Genomic DNA, 26,570 nt, shown 5'->3' on the forward strand with positions numbered 1-26,570 from the left:
GTTTCTGTATATAACCAAAAGAAACAGCTACTGGTTAATGTAAATTTCACAACCACTACATGTACATATACTGTTATATACAGATATACAATACAATTTCCACAGGTTGTACAGTACAGTAAATCTCTATTACTTTGTACTAGCAACAGTTTCTTACAAAATATCTACTGAATTCCTCTTTATAATACTTTGCACTTAAATTTTAAATGATTGTGCAGTATATTTTATATGCAGCTTATGATATGTGCACAACATGTCTTGGTACTGTAACAGTGTTATCACATAATTATTCACCTTCAGTGTTGTTTCTGTGCACGTATGATTGAATGTACCTTGCAGTTTACTTATGTATGTTGAACATGTATTACAACATGTATCATACAGTACGATAGTAACTGTATAGTAGGGACCACAAAGGAGTAGGCGTGGCCCACGAAATAATATCACCTTAAAACCAGCCTCAATTTTCCCTGACAATGATGAGGCAGTATTGGCTAGGTAAAAATAAGCCCAAACAAGCTTTCAGATCGACCCGAAACGCTTTCAACAAGTTACTACAGAATTTTTTTTTTAAATTAATTGACGGAATTTTCTACTGACTGAGTAAGTAACTGACTGATTCCTTCAGACAAGCGTAACTCGATAACGGCTAAGGCTATGGGCTTGATTTTTCTCCGTTTGATGTCGCTTTGGCCCCACAGGTCCCTTTTGGCATACCGCAGTATGTACAATGCATTCTTCATGGACTTACCAGTGTCCTCCTTTGCGTCCCATTCATCTTTGCTGACAGCAAAAGGTCTCGATTTGGCGGTATCACGTGATGGCTTCCTTCCGTAACAGAAATTTTCATAGTGGCTATTTTGATTGCAGAGGTGCTTTTCAAACAGTTCTTGATTCGTACTACTGTGTAACGGGTTGAACAGAGCTGACAACAAAGCGTAATGGATACTTCACTGTTCAGACAATTATTGCGCGTGGCACTGTTTTTTTCTTTTGGTATGCGTGGATTGTAGAGGTGCTTTTCGAACAGTTCTTGAGTTGAAATGCTGTGTATCGGGTTGAACATAGCTGACAACGAAGCGTAATGGTTTTCAGACGATAATTGATATAGCTGGGGTGGGCAGTGCCATTTCAGATGTGGTATGCGTGGGTTCACCAGTCATAATAGAATTATTTACAAAAAAGTTAACAAACAAGTACATGAAAAAATTTGGAATTTTCAACTAGAGTAGGGACCATAGCACATCGATAAAAAGTATTGAAACAAGTTGGAGTAGTCCATGATAATAAATCACCGTAAGACAATAAGAAGTGTTATATCCCTACTGTGCATTTCCGTTATGGTATCTTGAGCACAGTAGGGATATAACACTTCTTATTGTTTTGTGGTGATTTATTATCATGGACTACTCCAACTTGTTTCAATACTTTTTATTGATGTGCTATGGTCCCTATTCTAGTTGAAAATTCCAAATTTTTTCGTGTACTTGTAAAACAAATTATGATTATACTACAGTACATGTATGTGACTAAACATTATTTAATATGTTTCACAAACCCTAAATTTAAGGTGGAGTTCCAAAATACACAAATCGGTTCCAGTTCATCTGCAGGCTATACAATGCACATGCTTATGTAACTTACAATACTTTATATCAAATTGTAATATACACTGTACATGTATACACAACACAATATGCACATTAATTTTACTGATCCAGAACCAAATATTTATTGATTGGTAAAAAGTTTCATAAATGCTATATTTCAAGTTTTCATCACTCCACTACCTTGATGAGCAGTAACTACTCTTTACATTATAGTTAAATGCTGATTATAAATTTGACAGGGGCCTGGACAAAGCTTTATACTGTAGCCAATGTGCAGAACAAACCCACTAATATAGCCTCCAACTCATGGATATTTTGTGTACATTAGGGCTGGCAATAACTTGTACAGTAAATCTATATAATTTACTTTGTTCATCTATATTTCAGTCAAACATTATTACCATGATACCAAGTCACATGGTAGTGTGTCATGCTGCCCAAGAATCCAGCACGCCACACTATGAATATATTGACAGGAAGAAAAAACGCGATTAACAATCTTACCAGTACTTCTTTCCAACCGCCTTATGGAACGGGCATGGGGCTTCCCGCATGCCACCCAACCGCCCCCGAGCAATTATACATTATCAGCCAGCCCATGCCAACCTTAAGGCGGTTGTACTAGTTGACATGCACCAAATATCACACACTAGGTACGACAAGCTACACACATACATGATTATTAATCACAATGATATCAATACACAAGAAAGGCTCACCTTACCAGCAAACTATGTACGATTACCTCCGTTATTACACAAAGAGAGAAAGCAGGATGGTGGCCTGTCCCTTTCCAACCATCCACCCTCGAGCTATGCATACGATACAGTCAGGCCACCATCCACTCCTCCCTTTTAAATGTACCTGTAATATTGAATCATGCACATGCGACAATTCACTCTAGTCAAGCCTACCAAGTAGCTAAACAAAGAAGCCAGTTTAGTGGTCTAATTTGGGTGATAACTGGGCAACTGAGGGGGTCACGGGATCGCAGGTCAGCAGGTACCGAGCCACAGTTGAAGCACATGCATTCACATGTAGAAGCAACAAACCGAACTTGTCTTGAATAACATTAACTGCGGCAATGGTGAAGGTTATGCAGCAGCATGCGTCAGCGCTCTCCAGTATGAGCAGCCATGAACATTTATGTAACAGTTAACAATAGCTATCATGCAATAACAGCCACGACGCTCATGCAACAGGACCTCAATTCAAAGCAGCAAGTAACATGCACACGGTGGCATTCTTAGAGCAGCAGATAACAAGCACGCAGTGGCACTCTTGGTACAGCCGGCAAATAACAGGCACGCAGCTGCACTCTCGGTACAGCAAACAGCACGCACGCACGCACGCAGCAGCACTCTCAGTACAGCAAACAACATGCACGCAGCAGCACTTTCAGTGCAATCATAACATGTACGCAGCAGCACACTCTGTGCAATAATAACATGTACGCACCAGCACTAATAACATGCACGCAGCAGCACTCTCAGTGCAGTGGGCAGCATGCACCATCCATCCGCAATAAATATTCATGTGATGATACTTAGCATGCTTCGAGTTCTAACAGGCATGCAAGTTAAACCGCTGGTACGCAATAAGCAACGGGTAAAAGTTGTTGTCGAAGTCAAGTACACAAAGCTGTGATCATTACACACGCAAACAGTTCAAGGCTATTTGGTTAAAACTTGCCCAAATTTTCTTTGCCCAAATTAGTTTCAATTTCCTATAAATTTACTTCCCCCAGTTGCCCAAGTATTCGTCCTCTACACGTGGCGCCAAGGTTATATTTTATATTAGTTTATTTATTTATTTTTAATTTTAACATTGGATAAGCAGTGGTTAACAGAATGTACATTTATGTTAACAAATACTAGCGTATGGTGTGTCAGTTTAGCTGGTTAATGTGTCGATGCATACAGTCTGGGTCCCATTCTGGTTGGTTGGATGCGTCCGTATGAGCTAATAATCGGTGAATAGCTGGAGTTCTTGATGGTTGGCAGTGAATATAAGACAAGTAAGCGTTGCTTGACCAGCGTCCAAGGCTTTTAATCATCCATGTTGGAAGGCCGGCAGCTGCTGCGGTGGTAGCAGCACCTATTCTAAAGCTATGTGATGCATAGTCCATGTAATTAAGACCAGCCTGTGAAAGGAGCTGTCGAATTACTCTAGTGACTGCTGGACAGGACAATGGAGTAAACCTGCCGGCGTGATATAGAAAGGCATTAGGTGGTGTGCTGGTGACAGAATCCTTATATTGTTTGAGTGCCTTAAGTGGGCAGGTAGATGAAGTAGTTTTAAAAATGTGTACAGTGTGGCCTCGTCTGAATGGATTGGTCTTTGATTGGTGTAGAGTAATTGACATTTGTTCTTCATCATAAGTTACATCATCCCAGCGGAGGTTAACATATTCACTTGCTCTGAAGAAGCCATAAAAGGCTATAGTGAATGCTGGCCACAGCATAAGCTTTTCTTGGAATGTGTAAGAGGACTGGTGGAGCTGCTCCTTTAAAGTGCATAGGATGTTGAGGGTAATTGGTAATCTGTTCCGCTGGTTATCGCCCTGATGATGACGAATGCCTCTACAGACTAGTTGCAGGAGGTTATCTCTTGTAGGATCTTGATAACCGTTCTCAATATGGTCAAGGCGAATAGCTGCCAAGTACACTTTAATGGTCTTATAAGAGATGTGGCGAGCTTCATGTACACAAAAGTATTGTAGCGTTAGAGAAGATGCTGGGTGGGTGTGGAGATTGTACTGGTCACAAAAGGCGTGGAACTTTGTGAGGCCTGCACTGTATGTACGGTGTGTTGATTGGGCAACTCCATGATACCGGCATTGCAGGAGGCTCGCATGAAGGTCTGTGTCGGCCATGCAGGGGTGCTGTCCGGCCTCAGGTTGGCTGTTGGGGCTAGTTTCCAGAACCGGTCCATCTGAAAACGAGATAATGCATCTGCGATATCATTACAAACACCGGGGACATGCACTACACATACATTCAATTGATGGTGCACTGCACAAAAGTATAACAGTCTTACTAAGGCCATAGTGTGTGCAGCACGAGTTGACCCCTTGTCCCAGATGTCCACAACTGATTTGTTGTCGCAGTGAAATAGGATTTTACGACGCGACCAGAATGAGCCCCATGCTTGTACAGCAGATACTATGGCAAACAGTTCCTTCCAGGTGATATCCATCTGTTGCTGGGCAGGCGTCCAACAAGCTTGCAGCCATCTGCCCGACCAGTATGCCCCCCAGCCACATGATCCTGAGGCGTCTGTATAGAGGTGCAGTGTTGGTGATGGTGTCCATTCATTTTTCAGGATGAGGCTTTTCCCTGACCATTTGGGTAAGTAGTTAATCCACCATTGGATATCCAGTTGTGCTTCAGTGGTTAAAGGGATGTGATGATTAAGTTTTATCACCGTAGTGCTCAGGTCGATCATTCTACGGAGAAACATTCTACCCGCAGGGAGAACTTTACAGCAAAATGATAGTTTACCGATGACTGAAAGCAGCTCCTTTTTAGTTCAGCTATCTTTATGGGTCATCCAATGAAGTTCATGAAGGAGATCTAGTTTCTTTTCAGGTGTTATGCTAGCTTCCATAGTAACTGTGTCTAACTGAATTCCTAAAAATGTTAAGGTGGTGGAAAGGCCTTCCACTTTCGACATCTTAATGGGTGCATTGATCTTGTCACACAATGCAAACATAGCTTGCAGGTTCTGCTTACACACTGGAGAGTCGACGGGGCTGGCAGTAAAGAAATCGTCAAGGTAGTGAAGTAAATGTTGAACGCCATATGTGTGCTGTAAAATCCAGTGAATAGAAGTTGATAGTTCATTGAAGATGTGAGGGGCTGACCTAAGTCCAAAAGGTAAACATGTGTCTACATAGAATTGGTGACGCCAGCAGATTCCCAAAAGGTTCCAGTCTTTGGGTCTGACAGGGATGAGACGGAATGCATTTTTTAAGTCTATCTTACTCATGAGAGCTCCAGGTCCTAATGTGTTGATAATTCTATATGCATCGTCTATGGTGCAGTAAGATAAGGAATATAACGATGGGTCGATGAAATCATTAATACTAAAATTTTGCGGTGCCGATAAGTGATAAATAATTCGCCACTCTCCGTCATGTTTAGGCACAAGGCCTAAGCCAGAAGTGCGAAAGTTCGGGAGGGGTGGGTGTTGGAAAGGTCCAAGAATACGTCCTGCTTTACACTCTTCAGTGAGGGTGGTGTCAATTACTTTAGGCTGCTGAGATGCAGATTGTAGATTGGTAGCAAAGTAGGTAAATTGAGGTCCTTCGTAGCCGATTGTACAGCCATGTCGTAGATTATTGATAAGTCGCCTGACAAAGGCTTTGTTAGGATGGTTACTTAATTCACGTTCAAGAACAAACGGTCGTAAGGGAGTCCACGGTAGTGGCTTATTGACACCTGGGCTGCCTGCGGGAGAGGCAGCTCCTGACCGGGTGGTCACCTCCGCAGTAGTCACATTTATGGAGGTAATTGCAGTATGGGCGGTGGCAGACTGCATTGTTGTAGTCGTGGCAAATTGGCGGCTGCAGCTGGGCCCTTCTCGGGTGAGATGGGTGGCCTGGGGCTCGTTGCCTAGTTCCTGGTCCGGTATCTGAAGTTCCCGCGTTTGAAATTCCAATGCTTGAAGATGACGGACGAAAAGGACATCTGTCAGGGAAATGGTTAGTGGCGCCACAATGGGGGCATGGCCAACGTTGTGATTGCATGGCTTTCGAAGTCATGCATTCCAGCCACAAATCTGTGTCGCGGATATCCCACCTAAGGGATGGGTCATTCGCAGCTTTGGTACGGAACTTTACATCGTAGTTGAGCCATTCTGATATAGGGTGATCGGAGTTGGCTGAAGTAATAATGCACTGGTACCGTATTAATTCTGCCGCGCAAGAAGGATTGAAAGCTGTGCGGACCGATAGGTATACATTCCAAGCCTCCATCCAACTAGTAAAGGAGGATATCCGTTGTGAGGAGGTGCTATGAGGAACGGCTGGCTGGACTGTAAAGGAGTCGTCGTCAGAATTCAATCGAAGTGTGACTGATTGCTGGGACAAGGGGTTATGTGTACTAAACATTGATTTAGATAGCAGACTTGCAAATCACCTTTGGCGATTTTATCTCTGACTCTAGTTGGGATAACCGGTAGCTGAGTCCTGGTGAGGTTGACTGGTGGCATAGGTGATGGCAGGGTAGGCAGAGCAGGTGTGATTGTCGGTAGTGAGGTTCTAGCAAATGTGGCACTAGGTGCTAAAGTAGCTGATGCTACTGCAGTAGTGGATGTAGCCATTTGAATTGGAGCTACCATGGTGGTATGAGTTGGCCCCGATGCAACAGACAAGTTATCATCATCAACAGTGTTACCCTGGTTTCTTGCAGTTGTGGTTTGATGTTGCTGAAGATAGGTGGTCAGCTGTTCGACAAGTTGTTGTGGCAGGGCCAGAGCGCCAGAATGTGTGGATTGTGTGGTGGAATTTGCTGGTTGAGTATTGGAATTCGTTGTATGGGTAACAGAAGTTGTTGATTGAGAGCCCACAGAACCATTAGTATTTGCTACAGAGGTGGTTGTTTGTGAGCCAGCAGCACTCGCAGGATTGGTATTTCCTGGTTGAAGTGAAGACAAATGATTGTGGAGGTGGTCTACTAACGCAGCCTTGTTTCCTGTTGTAGCCAAATGGTAATGCTTAAGGTGTGACCTCAGTGCGTTTACCGTCAACGCTGCCAGTTGAGGCTTGGGAGCGCCTACTAGGGTGTAAGGCTCGGTTACAGGGAGGTCCTGAGATTCGCGCCGGGTCGCTGGCATTACAATAATGAAGTTACTACAGGTGTGAACAACAAATTCAAATGACACAACACAAACAAAACGGACTTACGTACTTGGAGCGTAGACAACGTTGGGTATGTATCCTAGTTGTGATTGTGGCTGAGTTCAGCTGTTATTGGCGGCGGAACTTTCGCGGTCCAACAAAATCCACAATATTATTAGCGACAGGCTTTCTCACAATTTCAGCGACGGGTAGTAGCTATCCCACAGGGTAATACGCCAGCAACAATTCCGTTCCTGAGAATTTCTAAGCTTGCGATTTTTTCACACTTCGGGCAACGTGGCGGTTCACGAGATACAGCGCATCATGTGAGCTTGGGTTTAGATTTGAATCTCTCTTAGCGCCTGATAATTTCCAGCTACTCTTAGAGCCTGATGCACCGGGTATGTTAACTTCAATTTATTGTTAATAATAAATTACATTTTTCACACATGTGTAGCTCTGTGATCCCTTATCCAATTGGAATTCAAGACACATGGTAGTATGCCGTATGACCCAAGCTGGAAGCCCACACCAGCAGTATACTGACAGGAAAAAAGAAAACATGATTTTCACACATATGTAGCTATGTGATCCCTTATCTAATTGGAACCAAATTTGGTACAGATGTGCTGGCCAGGTAGGGAAGTCTACATCCCAAATTTGAAGAAAATCACCCCAGCCATGTCTGAGATGTGAGCGGCACATCATTTGTTTTATTCCAAGTTTTGTTTTAATTTCTTTGTTTTTTCTTCATTTTGCACACTTTGCAAAATCCACCATAAAACACCATCGCATAATCCGATTGGGCTGAACTTTTGTGCACGTGAAGGACTCATTAAGGTGCATCTCAGTACCAAGTTTGGCAGGAATCCAATGAACATTCACCGAGTTATGACCAATTATTTGTGTAAAAATAAGATCAGATTTCTGTCACATGCACAGCTTAACCCCTCGGAAGAATGAGTTTAAAATTGCTATATAGATGGAGTAACCATCATACAAGTGCCTTGTTGTGATTTGAGATAAAGACAATGGAGATATCACACAAAACTTAACCTGTGTCAGAATTACATGATAGAGTTTCATGGATAATTTTACTTTTAATTTTAGGAAAATCGCATAGAAGAGTGAGATGAAAACTAGTATGTAGATGGAATAATTATTATAGAAAGTCCTTGGAGTAGCATAGAAGAATCGGAGTAAAAGCCACTGAGTTATAATGTGAAATCCAACTACATGTAGCGGGTAAGAAGTAACAGGTTCTGTACGATTTCCAGCAATATCAGTAGCAAATGAATCATGTAACAATTTAGTGACCCTTAGGACGTGCATAAGTTGGTGCTGCGCTTTATGTCATTTAAATCTGCTGAACTAATTTGATGTATGTAAGATAAATAATCAATGGTAGAAACAGTCAAATTCTGAACACCAAACATGGTATTTGTGGTACTATATTAACTAATTTGAGATGAGTTCATTGTATTCACATCAATGGGTTCAGAGAACTCTAAAGTAAACATACCTCTATCTAAATCAAATGAACTAAATTTAGTCAAGTATATGGTCTAGTTGAACCATTAATAAATGCTGCAGCCAAAAATCAAAAGCAAATTTATTTCTTTGTTAAAAATTGCATCAACAGCAGTCTATCTGTCACTACAAGGATTATCAAAAGCCTTCTCAAACCTTATGCTTACTCTTTACAACTTTTCTGAAGCAGGAAAAAAGACATTTTCCTTAGCTGAAATTGATGGCTAGTTTGTCTAAATATCGAAATGCTGGCACATGTGATCAATTATAGCAGCAATGAAAGTAGAGGTGGCACTTTGTCTGGCCTTAAAATCAGGCATTCAAGAAATTCTAAATCTTTGTGTAACTTTGGATATATAACCGTAATATTACATGTAGAATCAGTATTGAGAGAGACTAAGCTCTATTGGAGTATCTAGTGTTTGAAATGTTTTGCTTTCTAAGCCATCTTTCATAAACTTTCGACATGCCTGAATCTTAAAAGTATGGACTTTATAAGACTTACATATAAATGCATGTCATCCAACACATGTACTCACACATGTGCCTGCATACTATATAGTATGTGACTTTATTTACTCAACTTACATAATTTACATTATTAAATGTTAGTGTTACATAACCACTTGGTTGTAGTGAAATAGGTTGTGATGATATCTGACTGGAGATGACTTCATTAGTTGAGACTATTGCATTCCTGTGAATACAAATGTGGCCAAAGTTTATAAATTAACCAGTAAAACACATCAAGTTTACCACACAGTCTAAATATGTACTATTGTATGTACACAGTTACACGTGACTTACTCTAGTGAACTATCTGGCAGAACACTAGCAAGATTTTGAGCAGCATAATTCACAACTGGCACTTTTTTTCCTATATATTTTTTACATCAACATGAAACATAAATGTCACCGTACATGTACCATTTACGCACTGTATATGTACAGTATACTATCATGCATACTACATGCTTATGTATTTATGGACAGTATAATTAAAAGCATAATACAGGTACGTATACAATCCAAACAACTTAACATACGAGTATAGTACTGTATACAGCAGGCTGCCTTGCTATAAAAACCGTAAAGTGAATGTACAAGCTGATAATTATAGAGCAGGCCACCCTTATAATGTTATTAATTTATTACATCAATATCATAAAACATATACAAAATAATATGTCATTATAGAATGTTGGAACCTTCAGTATTCATCTGCTCCCTTATTGCTGCATTTGGTATAAAAATGTTTGAGTTTTCTGTGGCAAATTCTACTCCACCAGTTGACTGTATATCGGACATTGACAACAGCTCAAAATCAATATCTGTATAATAATAAAAAGTGTTGTACTGCAACTAAGACAGATTAAAGTTAATTTCCTTTATATGTAAATATATTGGCTATTTAAGTACTCAGTGCTTTATATTTTTATGCTGCCATTATGCTTCTTCAATTTATCTGATCTCATCAAATCCATATTACAGATATATATTAGCATGGGTGTTCAAAGGTGCCGCTCAGGGTTTAACCACATATTGCCCTGGAAATATCATGGGAACGTGGTTTGCTCATGGCTTTTGATGTCCAACCAGTTCAGGGACACGATACACTTTGACTTGTTATATTGAGTGACACAGAACTATGGGTTTGGATTTACAGGTTAGGCTAGGCTCAGTGTAGTTATTAAAATTCCGTAGAATCCTGTGTTTCGATGTCTAACTAATTTAGACCACAGCTCATTCACATACGTTTGTTGCTGCTTGTTGGATCTTCCCAACTGCTTGTAACAAAAGAAATGTAGTATTTCAACTTGCTGTGGTCTAAGTTTCAACTAGTTGACAGTTACTAAATGACAGATGATCAGTAACATAATCGTTTGGGAAACATAGGGAGGTGTACAGGTATTTCTACCTACCACATGTCAGCCATTGAGCAGGCCACTGAACAACACAAATAGGACAACTCGGTGAGTATCTTACAGTCCCAACTAATTAACTTAACACTTACTGTCCCAATAGTGAAGTTAGTAGGCTTTATGTAGTACAAAATGCTAAAACTAAAAAACTAGATCCCACAATCACAATTTTTCTGGTGCTGTGTGTAAAGCATAATGACGTATATGAATAATGTTCTAATGGCTATTAGCCCACACTATTAAAACCACTATCAATCATCAGAAGAACATAGTGAGTGCTCTGTAGGTCTTTAACCTATCAGGTGAGTGTACCTAGAGTGATCCATTTATTCCATGACTGTGTCGAGTTTTGTCAATGTATACACCCTTAGCCCTTCTTTGCATACCTGTATATATTTAATAGTTATACCATGGTTGTGAGGGATTTTGCTGATATATACACCTGAAGCATTAGGGTCGCAGGCCCAAGGAATAAGATTCTTATGTAAACAAACAAACAAACAAACAAAGACATCAAACATAATTTTTGTCAGACCCTAGTGTAAGATACATTTTCCCTGTATAGTCACTTTATGCACAAACTGATATCAACTACACTATAACTGGATAGAGCTCATCATAATGCCAAACATTTTTACAGTAATTTTTTTAATGGCACAGGTCTGCTTAGAAAACGTTTAGCTGTATTGGATACTACTGACATGACTTTTCTACATACAGAAAACAGCAGCTGTGTATGTCTTACCAAAGTTTCGATCACTAAATGATACATTATGGAGTTGATAAAATTCCAGGATCGATCTAAATGTACTAGCAAAGCTTTCAATATTGGTGAAAAGTGATTCAGCTTCATAGGGCTTGTCCTGTGATAAATTACAGTACAAAAAGTAATAAATGTACTGATTAAATATACTGTAAGTAAGAAATGCATACACATAAATAGCTACACACTTTAACACCTCTCAGATCAAAGGAAAGCCAATGTATATATCACTTGTTGCACTGGTTCAGGAATGTTAATGAGATATAATATATGCACTGTAACAGTGCATATATCTTGTTAAGGCAGTGCATACAATCTTGCTAACTCAAGATATTGCACAGTTCAGTGTGCGTATATCATGTTGACTTGTTCTAAGAAATCCTCAGATTTTTAATGCCCTTTGTTATCTTTAATTTGTGCCATAATAAAGTCACACATCTTAAGATCGATTGTGGGATTAAGTTTTTGGTACTATTGTGAAAGTATTCTAAGGAGCCCCTTTGACTGAAATGGAACTGTTTTTAATACAGGCGGTTCTATACAGTAATACTGTTGTGATAAGTTTTAGACACCTAGCTGTCTTGATGTTATATAACACACGATAAATAGATTGAGTGGTGAAGTGGTATTCATGTTTAACTGTAATTTTATTCATGGCAATAATTTACTAGTATAAATAATGTAGGGATCCAAGCAATAAATAGTTGGGAAACAAGAGATGAATGATGGTATTACAGCATAGTTTGGTAGAAAAATCTCTACATTGGTATGCTATATCAATTATTTTGTTCAATGCCAAAGAATTTTCCCACTAGCTATGCTGCAATACCATCATTCATCTCTTGTTTCACTACTTTTTATTGGTTGGATCCCTACTTCATTTTTAAATCTTTAATATACTAATTTGTTTGGTTTTTGTTATAGCGCGCAGCTATACACATGTCACTGTTCTATCAGGCCACTTATTGTTAATGTCATGTCTCAGATCAGAAAGTTAGCCTAACCAATGCAGGCGGGAGGCTCATTATCCATTACAATCTTACATGCACCTGACTGTTTTATAAGTTAGCTGAATGCTCTTTTGGAGTATTTCTATCTGTTATTATCACCACCTGTTGATCTTAACCCTTTAAGGACCGCTGCCGTAATATTACGTCCAAAGTAGGTATTGCTCGAAAGACCAGCGCCGTAATATTACATCCAAGATTATTGGCAGTTAACAAAGAGCTATAACTCCGCAACAAATGAAGCTATTAGATCGAAACAGGGGCCATTGTATTCGCCATTCATAGGCGATTCTTTTGATATATTAGGCCAACTTATCACGCAAAACTAAGCCTGTGTAAAATTCCTAACAAAGTACAAACATTTAATATTTACACAACAATAAAACTAACCTTGTAGAAATCGCTCCATAACTTTGGCTGTGTTCATCGTATTAACTTCAAATAAAGCTCAGAGTGCTCACTATTTAGAGGCGAATAATTTAATATACAAGATCATGTGATGCGGTTTTAAAAAACTAAAATGGCGGACTGTTTTTATTGATTGTGTCACAAAGAAATCGATCGCGTGTAGGTGTTTGAAACTCACCTTAGTGCTTTTAAGACATTGGTTCTACACTTTGGTAAGTTAGATAATGTTGTTTATTATTGTCAGGCGAATCTTTTAGTATAATTTGTTATACAATTGAGCACTTGTAGGGGCTTTGTCAATGCTATAAACTTATTATATTTTTAAAAAAACACTAAATGCGCAATAATCATAAAACGAGTGGGCTTTCAGGGTAGACTATGCACACAATTTTTGGTCCTTAAAGGGTTAATAGTGAAAGGGTTTTAAGTAATAGCCTTCAGCCCCTTCCTCCATGCCTAGTGATGTACGTTACGTGGTTTATAACGTTTATATTATCATTATATATTGAGATGATGGAATAATGGTGAAAACTAGATGGTGAAACATAGCAATGCGGGCGGGGGATCTGAAGCATAAATTAACAATAAATAGCCTTAGGGTGACTGCTGCATTACAGTATCTCAAGTCAGAATTTCACCTACTGTACCATGAGACATGTCACTTTTTTCATATTTTCATTGTGCTAACATTATGACTATAGCTAGGCCAATAATAAGGGGGGTGCAGTCATTGTGATCAGGTAAATAGATTATTACGAAGTGTGGTCTCTGCGCTCAATCGTTATTAATCAATCAAGGTCATTAATGGGCATGGTCTTGAATCTATTGTGAAGTTACAGGTATCTACCGAACGTAAGCACTTACAGTAAATAAATTTGTGTCGTCTAAATATGCTGCTGAAGCAAGGTGTTTATAGGGAAAATTAGCACAGTATGGTTTCATCACATGAAGAAGATGACCAGCCTGACCAAAAATAAAAAGGAAAGTCAAGGTACAGAGGGCACACACTCATCATAACCCCAAAAGGCACATACATGCCACTGGTTACAGTGCACTGCTTCATTTGGCCTCCAGCCTTGTAACTGTGGTCAGACAGGCAGCCAGGCAGCCAGGCAACCAGGCAGGCAGGCAGGCAGGCAGGCAGGCAGGCAGGCAGGCAGGCAGGCAGGCAGGCACGCACACACGCACACAGAGGTATGCAAGTATGTACACATGCAGGTAAGCACACACGCAGGCATGCACGCACACGCACACACACACACCCACACCTGCACATGCAGGCAGATAGGAAGGCTGGTTGGCAGACGAGTTTCTGTGATTTTTTAAATTCTATATCCAGCCGCCTTTTAGTGTTTTCTTGTTTTTAATGTTGTGTTTGATGTTAGATAGACTCATATTATGTGATTTTCATTGCACAGCATGACTTTTAAATGCAGCAACATAGGCAACATGTATCACTTTTGCCTACTTGAACAGTACTACTGTACTGTTTAATTCATGATTATTATAGTGAATACCTGGCAGTAAACATCACCATCAAGTGGTCTTTCAATGTCCTGTGCCTCTACTCAACATATAAACCCAAAATTAAACTTTTCATATGCTTGTGTCATAATGCGTACATTTGAACTCTTAGCACAGCAATGTGTCCACTGTCAAAACTCACATGGCCCAATATAAATGCACTCATGAAGCATGTCAGCAGTTTCCCACATGTGTGTAGGTGATTAGTACATATCAAGACACATGGTAGTGTGTCGTGCGGCCCAAGAAGCCGGTGCGCAACACCCGTGAGTATATTGACAGGAAGAAAGAAAAAGCAATTTTCGCACCTCCGTAGCTCTGTGCTTCCTTGATGAAACAAGACGGTTTTTGCTGTGGACATGCCCTCCAACTTTAGCACTCCACATTCCAAATTTGAGCGAAATCGCTTCAAGCGTTCCCGAGATATGCGACTTCAAAAATTGGCTTAGTTTCTTCATTTTTTTTTTCTTCTTATTTTTCTTCCTCTTGTCGCACACTTACAAAAACTGCTATAAAACGTGAACACTATATCTGATTGTCTTGAAATTTGGCACACAGAAGGGGAGTATAAAGGTGCATCTTGGTACCAACTTTGGCTGGAATACGATAAACAGGCAAAGAGTTATGAGCGATTATTCACGAAAAATAATACCAATATGTTGTCACGCCTACAGGGTAAACCGCGTATGGGAAGAAGCTGAAAATTGGTGGGTAAATAGGTTAACTATTGAACCTCAAACCGTTTGTGGTTTGAAAGAAATTGAGCTAAAAACCAGGAAGATACAACGTAAAAACCACAGTATGTAACAATTATGCAATCGAGATTAGCTAATAAAACAACGACTGCTTGCCACGCCTACCAGATAAACCGGTTGGGGTAATGCTTTGAAAATCGTTGTACAGATGGAGTAATCATCTTAGTAAGGTCATCAATGGTGTAGAAGAATCAGACTTAAAGTCACGGAGTTATAACACGAAATCCAACTTGGTGCAGCAAGTGCGAGATCGAGATACTCTAATAGAGCTGTCATCCTAATAGCGCAGTCACCCTGAAGAGAATTCAAGAGATCAGCTACAGACAAGGAACCTGTATAGAGATCAGCTACAAACAAGTCACCCTGTAGAGAGATCAGCTACAAACAATTCACCCTGTAGAGAGATCAGCTAGAAGAAGTTACCTTGTAGGGAGTTCATGCAACTATGGAAAGAGATAGTTCAGCTAGAAGAAATTACCTTGTAGAGTTCAGCTACAAAGAAACCACCATGTAGAGAGTTCAGCTATAAATAAATCACCCTGTAGAGAGATCAATAGAAGAAGTTACCTTGCAAAGAGTTCAGCTACAAAGAAACCATCATGTAGAGAGTTCAGCTACAAATAAATCTCCCTGTAGATAGATCAGCTATAAGAAGTTACCTTGTAGAGAGTTCAGCTACAAAGAAACCATCATTTAGAGAGTTCAGCTTCAAACAAATCACCTGTAGAGAGTTCAGCTACAAACAAATCACCCTGTAGAAAGATCAGCTAGAAGAAGTCACCTTGTAGAAAGTTCAGTTACAAAGAAACCACCATGTAGAGAGTTCAGCTACAGACTAGTGACCTTGTAGAGACATCAGCTAGAAAAGTTACCTTGAAGAGAGTTCAGCTACAAAGAAAACATTCTGTAAAGGGCTCAGCTGCAAATAAATCACCTGTACAGAATTCAGCTACAAATATATCACCCTGTAGTGAGATCGGCTAGAAGAAATTACCTTGTAGATAGTTTAGCTACAAACAAATCACCCTGTAGAGAGATCAGCTAGAAGAAGTTACATTGTAGATAGTTCAGCTACAAGGAAAACACCATGTAGAGAGTTCAGCTACAAACAAATCTCCCTGTAGAGAGATCAGCTAGAAGAAGTTACCTTGTAGAGAGTTCAGCTACAAAGAAACCACCATGTAGAGAGTTCAGCTGCAAAGAAATCACCCTGTAGAAAATTCAGCCACAAACAAATTGTCCTGTAGAAAGATCAGTTAGAAGAAGTTACCTTGTAGAGAGTTCAGCTACAAAGAAATCATTCTGTAAAGAGCTCAGCTGCAAACAAATCACCTGCACTGAATTCAGCTACAAACAAATCACCCTGTAGGGAGATCAGCTAGAAGAAGTTACCTTGTAGATTGTTCAGCTACAAACTATTCACCCTGTAGAGAGAGCATCTAGAAGAAGTCATCTTGTAGAGTGTTCAGTTACAAAGAAACCACCATGGAGATTTCTGTAATCAATATATGTATTATATATATAATTTGTACATTTACTGATAAAATATTTAAAGCACATCTACTTCATCTTTTCTTCTTCCTGTGGTAAATAAAAAAACACATGGGTTAAAAAAGCCCCAAAGCCAGCCATAGGCTGGCTTTACAGTATACAAATACAAAAAGAAGTGATATCTAATCAAAAACAGCCAAGCTGTAAAAAAAGTGCGGCCCCCAAAAGGCCATGGTGAAAAAAGATGTGAAATCCAAGGTGGCAGCCAAGAAATGGCTGTGATGGTAGGTTAATGGTAAAAATTTTAATAACGACAATTCAGGTGAATTTTGTGCCACTTGGTCTTGGCATCAAATTCACCTGAATTGTCGTTATTAAAATTTTTACCATTAACCTACCATCACAGCCATTTCTTGGCCGCCACCTTGGATTTCACATCTTTTTTCACTATAGCCTTTTTGAGGGCCGCACACTTTTTTTACAGCTTGGCTGTTTTGGATTAGATTACTTATACCATGGGCACTTTTGCTTTACCTGGCATATAATACACTTGCCCTCAGGCCTGTAGCCCTCAGGCTCATGCATATATATCAGACAAAGCATGGTATATGCATATAGTTTAGACTCTATTTAGGATGGGTAATATTTATTAATCTCATATACTCCGCCTTGTCTTCTAATATACTCCACGCCTTCAGGCACAATATAACATGCTCAAAATCTAGGTTTACCCAATTGCTATTTTGTTCATGTGCAGTGATTTAATGAGCACTATTATTTTGTCACGTGAGGATGCATAGTTGCCATGGTACTAGTATTATTGCAAGAAAACCAGCCGCTTTTGCTGAGCCTACAACAGAAATAGCCGTGGTTGAGGTAAGTAATCTGAGTGTAATGTGAAATAGAGTCTAAAGCAGTTATACAGGCACAATGTGGAGTCTATAAAATTTATTAACCCTCAGGCCCTTTTAGCACCCTTGCTTCGCTCGTGTGTTACAGCCCAGGCCTTCGGGTTTATCAATTTCATAGACTCCACAAGGTGCCTGTATAACTACTATATATAATAACACTGTACATTACTGAAACACAATAACGCACACATGTATGTACCAACGCTTGTATTTAAACATGCACACATTATAATGCCAAGTCTGAGAGGAGCTACAACTACATATATACAGTAACTGAAAGTTTCAGCTTCCAATGAAAAGCTATTTAAGTGGTAATTTACTAATAAGTAGGTCCTAAAGGTGTATTTCATAACTTATCAAGTTTCCTTAATATAGAGGACAATTATTTGATCTCCAACATAACAATCTAATATGGTTTGTTTTCTGTTAACGTGAAAGTATTGCATTCCTTACCTCATCTTGATGATTATCCAACAGTTTATAAGTAATTATGTTTGGATCATTCAAGAGATTACTGATGGTAGATGATATATCCTTTAAAAAAGTAGGAATTCAATAATTAATACAAGAGTTCACAGTAATACATGGCAAAACATAGTAATCAAGTGACAAAGTGCATTTATGTATTACATTGTATAAGATGCTTAAACATCAAACAATGTAGTATATATATTACTTAGACTCTATTTATCCTGTTTTAGGTGGGTAATAAATCCCATGTACTCCACCTTGTTTTCTAATATACTCCACACCTTCACGCACAATATAACATATGTTCAAAATCTAGGTTTATCCAATCAGTATACATTTTTCACGTGCAGTGATGTAACGAGGGTGCTTATTTTGTCATGTGAGCATGCATAGTTGCCATGGCACTAGTATGTCTTCACAAGAAAATCAGCCGTGTTTGCTGAGTCTACAGCAGAAACAAACATGGAGGAAAATAATCTGAATGTAATGTAAAATAGAGTCTAAATCAGTTATATGGGCATAATGTGGATCCATGAAATTTACAAACCCTCAGGCCCTTAGTAGCACCCTCGCTTCACTTGTGCACTACAGATTAGGGCCTCCGAGTTTATAAATTTCATAGTCTCCACATTGTGCCTGTATAACTATCATCCTTATCCTTACAGTACACATAATTTGTCGTCACAGCAAAAACCTGCCTAGTTTTCACTACTACTTAAATTCTCAATGTTCTCAGCATTGTTTACAGTGTCCAAGGAATAGATAACCAGAGTTTCACCTTATTGTGGTGAGTTGTTCTGGAATTATAATACTAGACAGAAGGAAATCTATTTGTGGTTATGATTTTGTTTACACAGTAAACAAATGCATGTGACACACACATATCACTGGGGCTACATAAACAAAACAAAGGTGTTCACACTGTCAATGAGCAGGCAAATAAAATGGTGTATAAATTTCATTGATTTGAGACTGGCTTCCCTACTTAGTTAAAACTTGCATTTGTGTAGTTTTCTTTGTAGCTCATGTAATTTCACTAATATTTCATTTTTCTCAACACACGTACTTGTGCAAACTAGGTTATTGCTGAGATTGTCACAAATATGGTACATTTTTATTAATACACATACTGTACATAAGTGTAGCAACTCAGTGGTAAAGGAGGGATGATTCCTCCTGTTGTTTATGATCTTGGTTTGTAAAATGATTGAGACAGTCAGTTATCAGTGTATGGATCAAATTACCCTCAGAATCAATTTCAAGGTGCTAACAATGAACTCCTGTATGAAAGCATGCTCCCAGCCCTTAGAGTACTTGACACAGATAGAGCTACAATAAAATGACATTAATCTGGGCCAGTGCCTCCCCCTATACTCTTATCCAATGAAAATGATTGTACCAAAGAGCACAGTACCTTAGCAACAATAGAAATATCCTCTGTTTCATCATATCCCAATAAACTGTAATAACAAGCATACATCACTTTATTAATAATCAAATTGCATTGTGTGTATACAGTGTATAATTTAGCTAAACAAGCTGAATAGTCATGTAGTCTTTGAAAGCTTAAAGCTATGTACATGCTATGTATATTATTGATGTCTAAAGTCTAAAGATAGCTAACTTGATTAGAGTATATCTGTAACAGAATTATATACACCACATTATAATGATAACAAGGCAGTCTAGAACTTTAGTAATTCAATGTAATGGTGACTATTCATATAGAATGTTCATTACTAATTGTGACCAGGCCTGCGAAAATAGGGCATGTGGGCACAAACTACACCCCGTCACTCTACAGGTCATATCTCAGTATTGGAACAGAATATTTGCATTCTGTAAGTTGCGTCATAATGCCACTTACATGCGTACTAAGAGCTGAAAATTTCATTTCCATACCGTACTTGTATGAAAAGTTATGTACAATAGAAGTTTGAAAAAGTAGGCAAAAATCATGTGCCCACATGTCCTATTATCGCAGGCCCAGTCACAATTATTTGTTGTAATAGAATAACATGCATAATGTATATTACATTGTGTGATGTAGTGAATAGGGCCTAAAATGAATCAGTTTCACATATCTGAGCAATTTTTTGAAGCACAATAGCAGAGCAGTTTGGGATAGACAAAATCCACTGTATATCTAGTTACTTAAGTAGGTTTTATATATGCCTCATACATACAGCTTACCATTAGTTTACATTACATACAGATATGGTCAGCTTGGTGAACTCACACATGTACATATTATTTTTTTACACCAGTTGATGTGTGGCACAACGTTCACCTTATCATTGTATGCAAAATGTCATTTGCAACATCAAGATCTCTTGGTACCAGAGGATTGAAAGAGTTTGTACGAGAATTAAGATCTCTGCTCACTGAGGATGAAGTCAGCTCATTTAAACTAAGAGACTGTGTATAGTCAATCTCATTTGTCTCATCGTCACCAAAATAGTATGTGTTTAGTTGCCTGGAGTCATTATGAAGAATTGAAAGTTCAGTGGAGTAGCAGTTTGTAATATTTTGTACTTCTCCCCAGAAACCATCTTCCAAGCATTCACGTGTAGCGAAACCTGTATGTGAGTGGAAATGACAGTACATACATACGTACACAAGCATGCACATGTACAGCACAAACAGACTACATGCATTCATGCTCTGCACATGCACACATGCACACGCATGCACGCATGCACGCACGCACCCAGAGAGTTCAACTACACACAAATCACACTGTAGAGAGAACAGCAGAAACAAATCACCCTGTAGAGAGTTCAGCTACAAACAAATCACCCTGTTCACCCTCTAGAGAGAATCCTGTGTAGAGTTCAGCTACAACAAATCACCCTGTAGAGAGTCCAGCTACATTTCAAGTCCCTTAGTAGAGAGATCAGCTGCGAACAAGTTATCCAGTAGGGAATAATAGACATGTAATAAATATAATATGTATATGATTTGTATAATTACTGATAAAATCAAAAACAGTTGAAGTATTAAAAATCTGCCTTGTTTTTTATTCTTCCTGTGGTAAAGAAAAAGAATAGGTTAAAAAGTCCGCCTATGGCCGGCTTTGGGGTATACAAATACAAAAAGAAGTGACATTAAATCAAAAACAGCCAAGCTGTAAAAAAAGGTGCGACCCCTAAAAGGCCAAGGCCATGGTGAAAAAAGATGTGAAATCCAAGGTGGCGGCCAAAAAATGGCTGTGATGGTAGGTTAATGGTAAAAATTTTAATAACAACAATTCAGGTGAATTTGGTGTCGAAGCACAAATTCACATGAATTGTCGTTATTAAAATTTTTACCATCACAGCCATTTCTTGGCCACCACCTTGGATTTCACATCTTTTTTCACCATGGCCTTTTTAGGGGCCGCACCTTTTTTTACAGCTTGGCTGTTTTTGATTAGATAATTAATATACAGTATTAATTTTATACAGGTAGTATAATTTAGTTACACACTGCTAGCACAAAAACTGAATACAAAATTGTGATACTCCAATAGGCCAATTGTTCACCAATAACATAGCAGTCAAACTCATGTAAATATGACTGCTCTATTAAAGTAAAAAGTTGTCGTTTGATGTTACTAGCATTAACAAATCAATAATTACAAATGCAGGTGGCTGTAATTTCTTATCAGAAATGATTTTGTGACTATATGACTAAGAAAAAGAAGTGATAGAAAGCATAATTGGAATTTTATATTATAGATTAACTCTTTCTAATGCAAAGAATGAATTCAGCTCATAAGTTTGATCAGATCTACTGCGTATCTTCTTAGTCGTATGCACTCAATTACTGTATACAAACTTTAACCCTTAAACCAGCAGCTGCTTTATAAAATGCAAGCACTGAAAACGCATGACTATAGGGGGAGGCACTGGCCTATTATGCCCATAATCCAGTAAACTGTATCACATGTATGCCTTGTAAAACTAAATTCCATAACACATTAACAATATCACAGCACATAGAGCAAATGTTTTATTATATAAACTTGCCAACAGAATCATTTCCACTGCATCTTGCAACAGCACGAGATCCTTCATATGTTTGAGGCCAGTATATTAGCCATGTCCCATCCACTTCTGCTAGACATTTGGGCACATAGTAGTGTGCAATCCCAGATCCTCCTGAAGCTAATAAACAATTTCCCCAAAAATACGTACATATTAAAAGACACTAATCGGTCACAAAAGCAGGCACAAATAAACTTTACTAATGTGTACTGCTGTCAAGGATGCACTGAGAAAATACAATATAAGTAGGCAAGACAAGCCTGACTGCCAGGCCTGCCACAAATATGCCAACATAATAAAATGCATGATAGGCTGGAGTACTATGCCAGCATAATGCTAGCATATTAGGTGGATATTTCAAACTATGGAGCTTAATTCCATGAAAATTCATCAATACTTCCTAACAGAGCAGTTGGTGGAAACTGCAAACTGTAATAGAGCACTCATATGCATTGTACATAGCTCCTTAGATTGATATATGCTCTCTAATAGAACAGTCACTTTGTAGTGAAATACTCTAATAGAGCATTCACGGATTAAAATGTTCCAAGACAATTGTAAGAAATGTTGCTAACCTAGGAGCATAATACAAGCATAACAGGAACACCGAAGAGTATAATAGATGATAATTCAGGGAAATTCCTGAAAGCATTGTGGGCAAAATTTTCAGCATATTAATTTTGACTCAGGCCAACTGACTGTTCTATTAGAATATCTCAATTTAAGTGGTACAAACTCTCTTCCAACTACAGTAGATGCATCATGGACTTATACCATTCTCCTCCTTATAGTGTTCCATTTAGAGTACGTGCTGGTATTATGGAACAGCAGGGGTTATGGGACACCTTGACGAATCACCACGATTTCTGCATCAATTACCCTCCATGATGAAGCAAACATACCATGTAAATATGGGCTAAATTAAGTTGCCTGGTTTTGCAGTACATATGATTTATCGCAAAATTTAGCCTAACTGCAATCAGGTAAATTCTGAACGCTGCACATTTTTGCACTACTATGTATACTAATACTAGCTAGCTCCATTTTCTGCTAGAATGAGTACTCTAAGAACCTTCAGATGTGAGAAATGCCAAAATTTTACCTGTTTGGTGGTTAAAATTCACCTCACTAACCTCTGTTAGTAGCATAGTCTGCAGAATAAAGGGGGCGTGACCAAAATTTTTTCCAATGTTCGACATCATAAGTGAGTTGAAACTGATATTAGAATATGTTTCACCCATGAATTGATGCAGTGAAACGTTTTTAAAAGTGAAGTGTCTCATAATTGCTGCAAGTATCCCATAATTGATTAATTGACTGTATTTTGTTTATTCAGCATTTCTTGCTGGTATACCATGATTTTGAAAAAATTACTACACCAATAAATATAGCAATAGTGACTGTAACTACATCCCAAGTTTCAATGCTTTGGGTGATTTACTTTTGTTTTTACGAAGTGTTGAATGCAGGTGTCTCATAACCCATCCAAAGTCCCATAATTGGGTCATTTAACATGCCATGCTCTACTGTCTACTTTGCTGCTCTAAACAATAATTATTATGATTAAATACCACCCAAAGATATTAGGGTAGATACACTACACGCACCAAAAATTTGGAGGTCAACAGCTATTTCCTTCCAGAATAGCATGTGGTTGCATTTTGGTGTCTCATATATGCAGCATCTACTCTATTTCTTTACTACAGAGTAAGAGTTGGTTTGTTGTTAGTGCATCATGACTTCTGTGCTGGCTATCACGAAAATCACCCATAATTTCTGTAGTGAATAGATTGATTACAGAGGCACTTCTCCTGTTGTCCTTCATCAGTAGAGAGAACTGTGTAATGCAATGACCATAACTGGAAATAGAGTGGAATGGTAAATTTGTTTTAGTAATCAAAGTCGGGGTGCAGATGCAAAATTTGTATTATGTCTGGTGCCTTTTGACATGGTCACCACTCACAGCTACAGCACATTGCAAAAAAGTGAACAAACAAGTACAAGTAGAAGTTATAATTAAAGTAGAAGTTATAATTAAAGTAGAGACCACAGAAAGAAAAAGTAATGAAGGAGGTCACCTACTGTACACCACAACACTACTGGACAATATATCCTTACTGCAGGCTATACTTCAACTGTATAAAACTGAAGTAAGAATTAACTCTGTACTAGTATATGTATTGTAGTTGAGAGGGGTGTAGCTAGCCAGAGGGTGATGGAGGGGCAGGCATGCCTCCACAAAACACTCAAAATCGTTCATGATTGTAAAAAAGGCTAATGACCCAATGGTGGGCTAGCCAACATGCGGTGTTGTATTACTACAGCTTACGTAACTATTACAGTACTAATAGCTTATCACCTATCAATCATTGAGGATCATCGCACATGCCACAACTGTACTCCAACAAATTCATCCACAATCTGGTAGAGTTATATTATTAATATTTTAGCGTAAATACAAGTTACTTTGCGTTAGCCACAGCCTGTGTTGCAATCCTAGCACACTGCGGACAGGATGACGTGTTCACTCACTTCAGTGGGCGAAATTCAAACACCACGTATTGCATGAAATCCCAGTTCAATACCTGTCTTACTAGCAGAACTTTTAAGCTTGTGACTAATCTGCCTGACTGACTGACTGATAAAGTAAATTAATAGACTGGTATGCCACTGCACTACCGTACAAAGATCCAGTGTGATAGACTCGAGAAATAACCATTCGAATTATTTTCCAAGGGTTGGTACATTTAACACTTTATCACCTTGTAGGCAGTAGGTTCATAGCGTCATCTGGTCTCCTTTTTCACTTTTGAGTTGTGACTCTTGTGCTCTTTTTAGATTCAAAATTCTCTATCATGTGAGTAATCTAGGCTAAATATAGAAGTGTATTTCTAATATTTTTGTTCGGTGGATTCATGAACAAGTTAAATGTTGTGTGCGCATTCACTAGCAACCCCTGGTCGGTGATAGCTACTGCGTAGTAGTGCATATATTTTATAGCCATTTGCATGTCAGTTTTAATACTGGTAAGCTTGTGATGGAGGTAAAAAAAACACTTAGTGATGGGGGCAAATCCCCCCCTTGGCTACGCCTCTGGTAGCTGCAAGTGTAGGTAACCTCCTTTATTTTGTTATATTAATTTATTTCCATAACCCCTATTGAGCATTAACCTCTGTGGCCATTTTTAAGCATCAACCTCTGTGGCCATTTCTTGGCTTCCACTTTTGATTTCAAAACTTATACAAGACTCATGGTATTGTCACCTTCCATGAGATTACTAAACCTAGCAGGATTTCTTAAAGTACATTTTCATCCTTTTCTTATTTTGTTTGATTATTTGTCATTATCCCACTAGGGACCCACAAAGATGGCTACTGAAAACCTATGTAGCAAGGAGTCAGAAACATGTTACTAAAACTGTTGATCACAGAAAAAAATCCCAGACCAGGTGGTGACTTGATCCACAGACAGCTTGCAGTCTAAGCAAATGCCTGAGGAGCCACACAGCCTAGGATCCACTCTGCATTCAACCTGTACATGTACTTAAACATCATGACTTCTCTCGTGTTTCATTCTTTCACTACATAGTGGTCAAATATCTTGAAGGTTTTATTTGAAGACCATACTGGAATAATCACTGCTGTGTACTTGCAAACCATCAGAATTCCTTACAGTACATTTTAGTCTTTTTTTAACTACAGACAGGTTAATCTTACTGAAAGCTGTCTTCCATTGTCAGCCATACTGAAATTATCAACACACTGATATTTGCTAGTCAGTTAAAGCATACAACTGATATGGCTATAGAAGAATTCTAATGTTAAATTTTACTTGTGGTAATAAAACAATACAATACAACATGGCAATACTAATCGTTACTACCAAGAGTTACCATAATTATTAACTCATGTGAATGATGTGATTACTACTGTAGTCTTACAATCATGAGTCATATAGGTATGTACAGCATATGCTTACTCACTCGGTATAGGTGGAGGACACTTGCCACAAACTATGCAGTTATTTGACTCAGGAGAATAAACATCAGGGCACACATCCTAGAACATGTCACAAATGCAATAAATAAGGATGGCAATAATTAGTATTATTATTGATTAGTATTATTGTGAAGCTGTGATATGCTGTATCAGGGGCATAACGAGGAGGGTTCCAAGGGTTTCAGGAAACCCCTTTGGATTTTACCCACTACTTGAAACATTATAGTTAAGAAATTGAAACTTCAGGTTTCCAGAATCTGGAACCTATCATGGAACAGGACACAAATTTATCTCAGCTACATAATAGTTT

The 26,570-nt window shown here is 38.6% G+C and overlaps 1 protein-coding gene across 1 annotated transcript in view; it reads right to left on the reverse strand.

Moving 5' to 3' along the window:
- Nucleotides 1-10,189: 10,189 nt before the first annotated feature.
- Nucleotides 10,190-26,570, reverse strand: part of LOC136244339 (uncharacterized) — a 46,594-nt gene continuing 30,213 nt past the window's right edge. The window contains exons 9-14 of the mRNA XM_066035940.1: nucleotides 26,245-26,320; nucleotides 22,245-22,382; nucleotides 20,525-20,813; nucleotides 19,649-19,694; nucleotides 18,217-18,297; nucleotides 10,190-10,313 (exon numbers count right to left, since the gene is read on the reverse strand). Coding sequence (XP_065892012.1) covers nucleotides 10,260-10,313; nucleotides 18,217-18,297; nucleotides 19,649-19,694; nucleotides 20,525-20,813; nucleotides 22,245-22,382; nucleotides 26,245-26,320 — 684 coding nt within the window. The 3' untranslated portion in view covers nucleotides 10,190-10,259. The remainder of the gene's footprint in view (nucleotides 10,314-18,216; nucleotides 18,298-19,648; nucleotides 19,695-20,524; nucleotides 20,814-22,244; nucleotides 22,383-26,244; nucleotides 26,321-26,570) is intronic.

Source organism: Dysidea avara, chromosome 1, assembly GCF_963678975.1.
Source record: "Dysidea avara chromosome 1, odDysAvar1.4, whole genome shotgun sequence".
Classification (NCBI taxonomy): Eukaryota; Metazoa; Porifera; class Demospongiae; order Dictyoceratida; family Dysideidae; genus Dysidea; species Dysidea avara.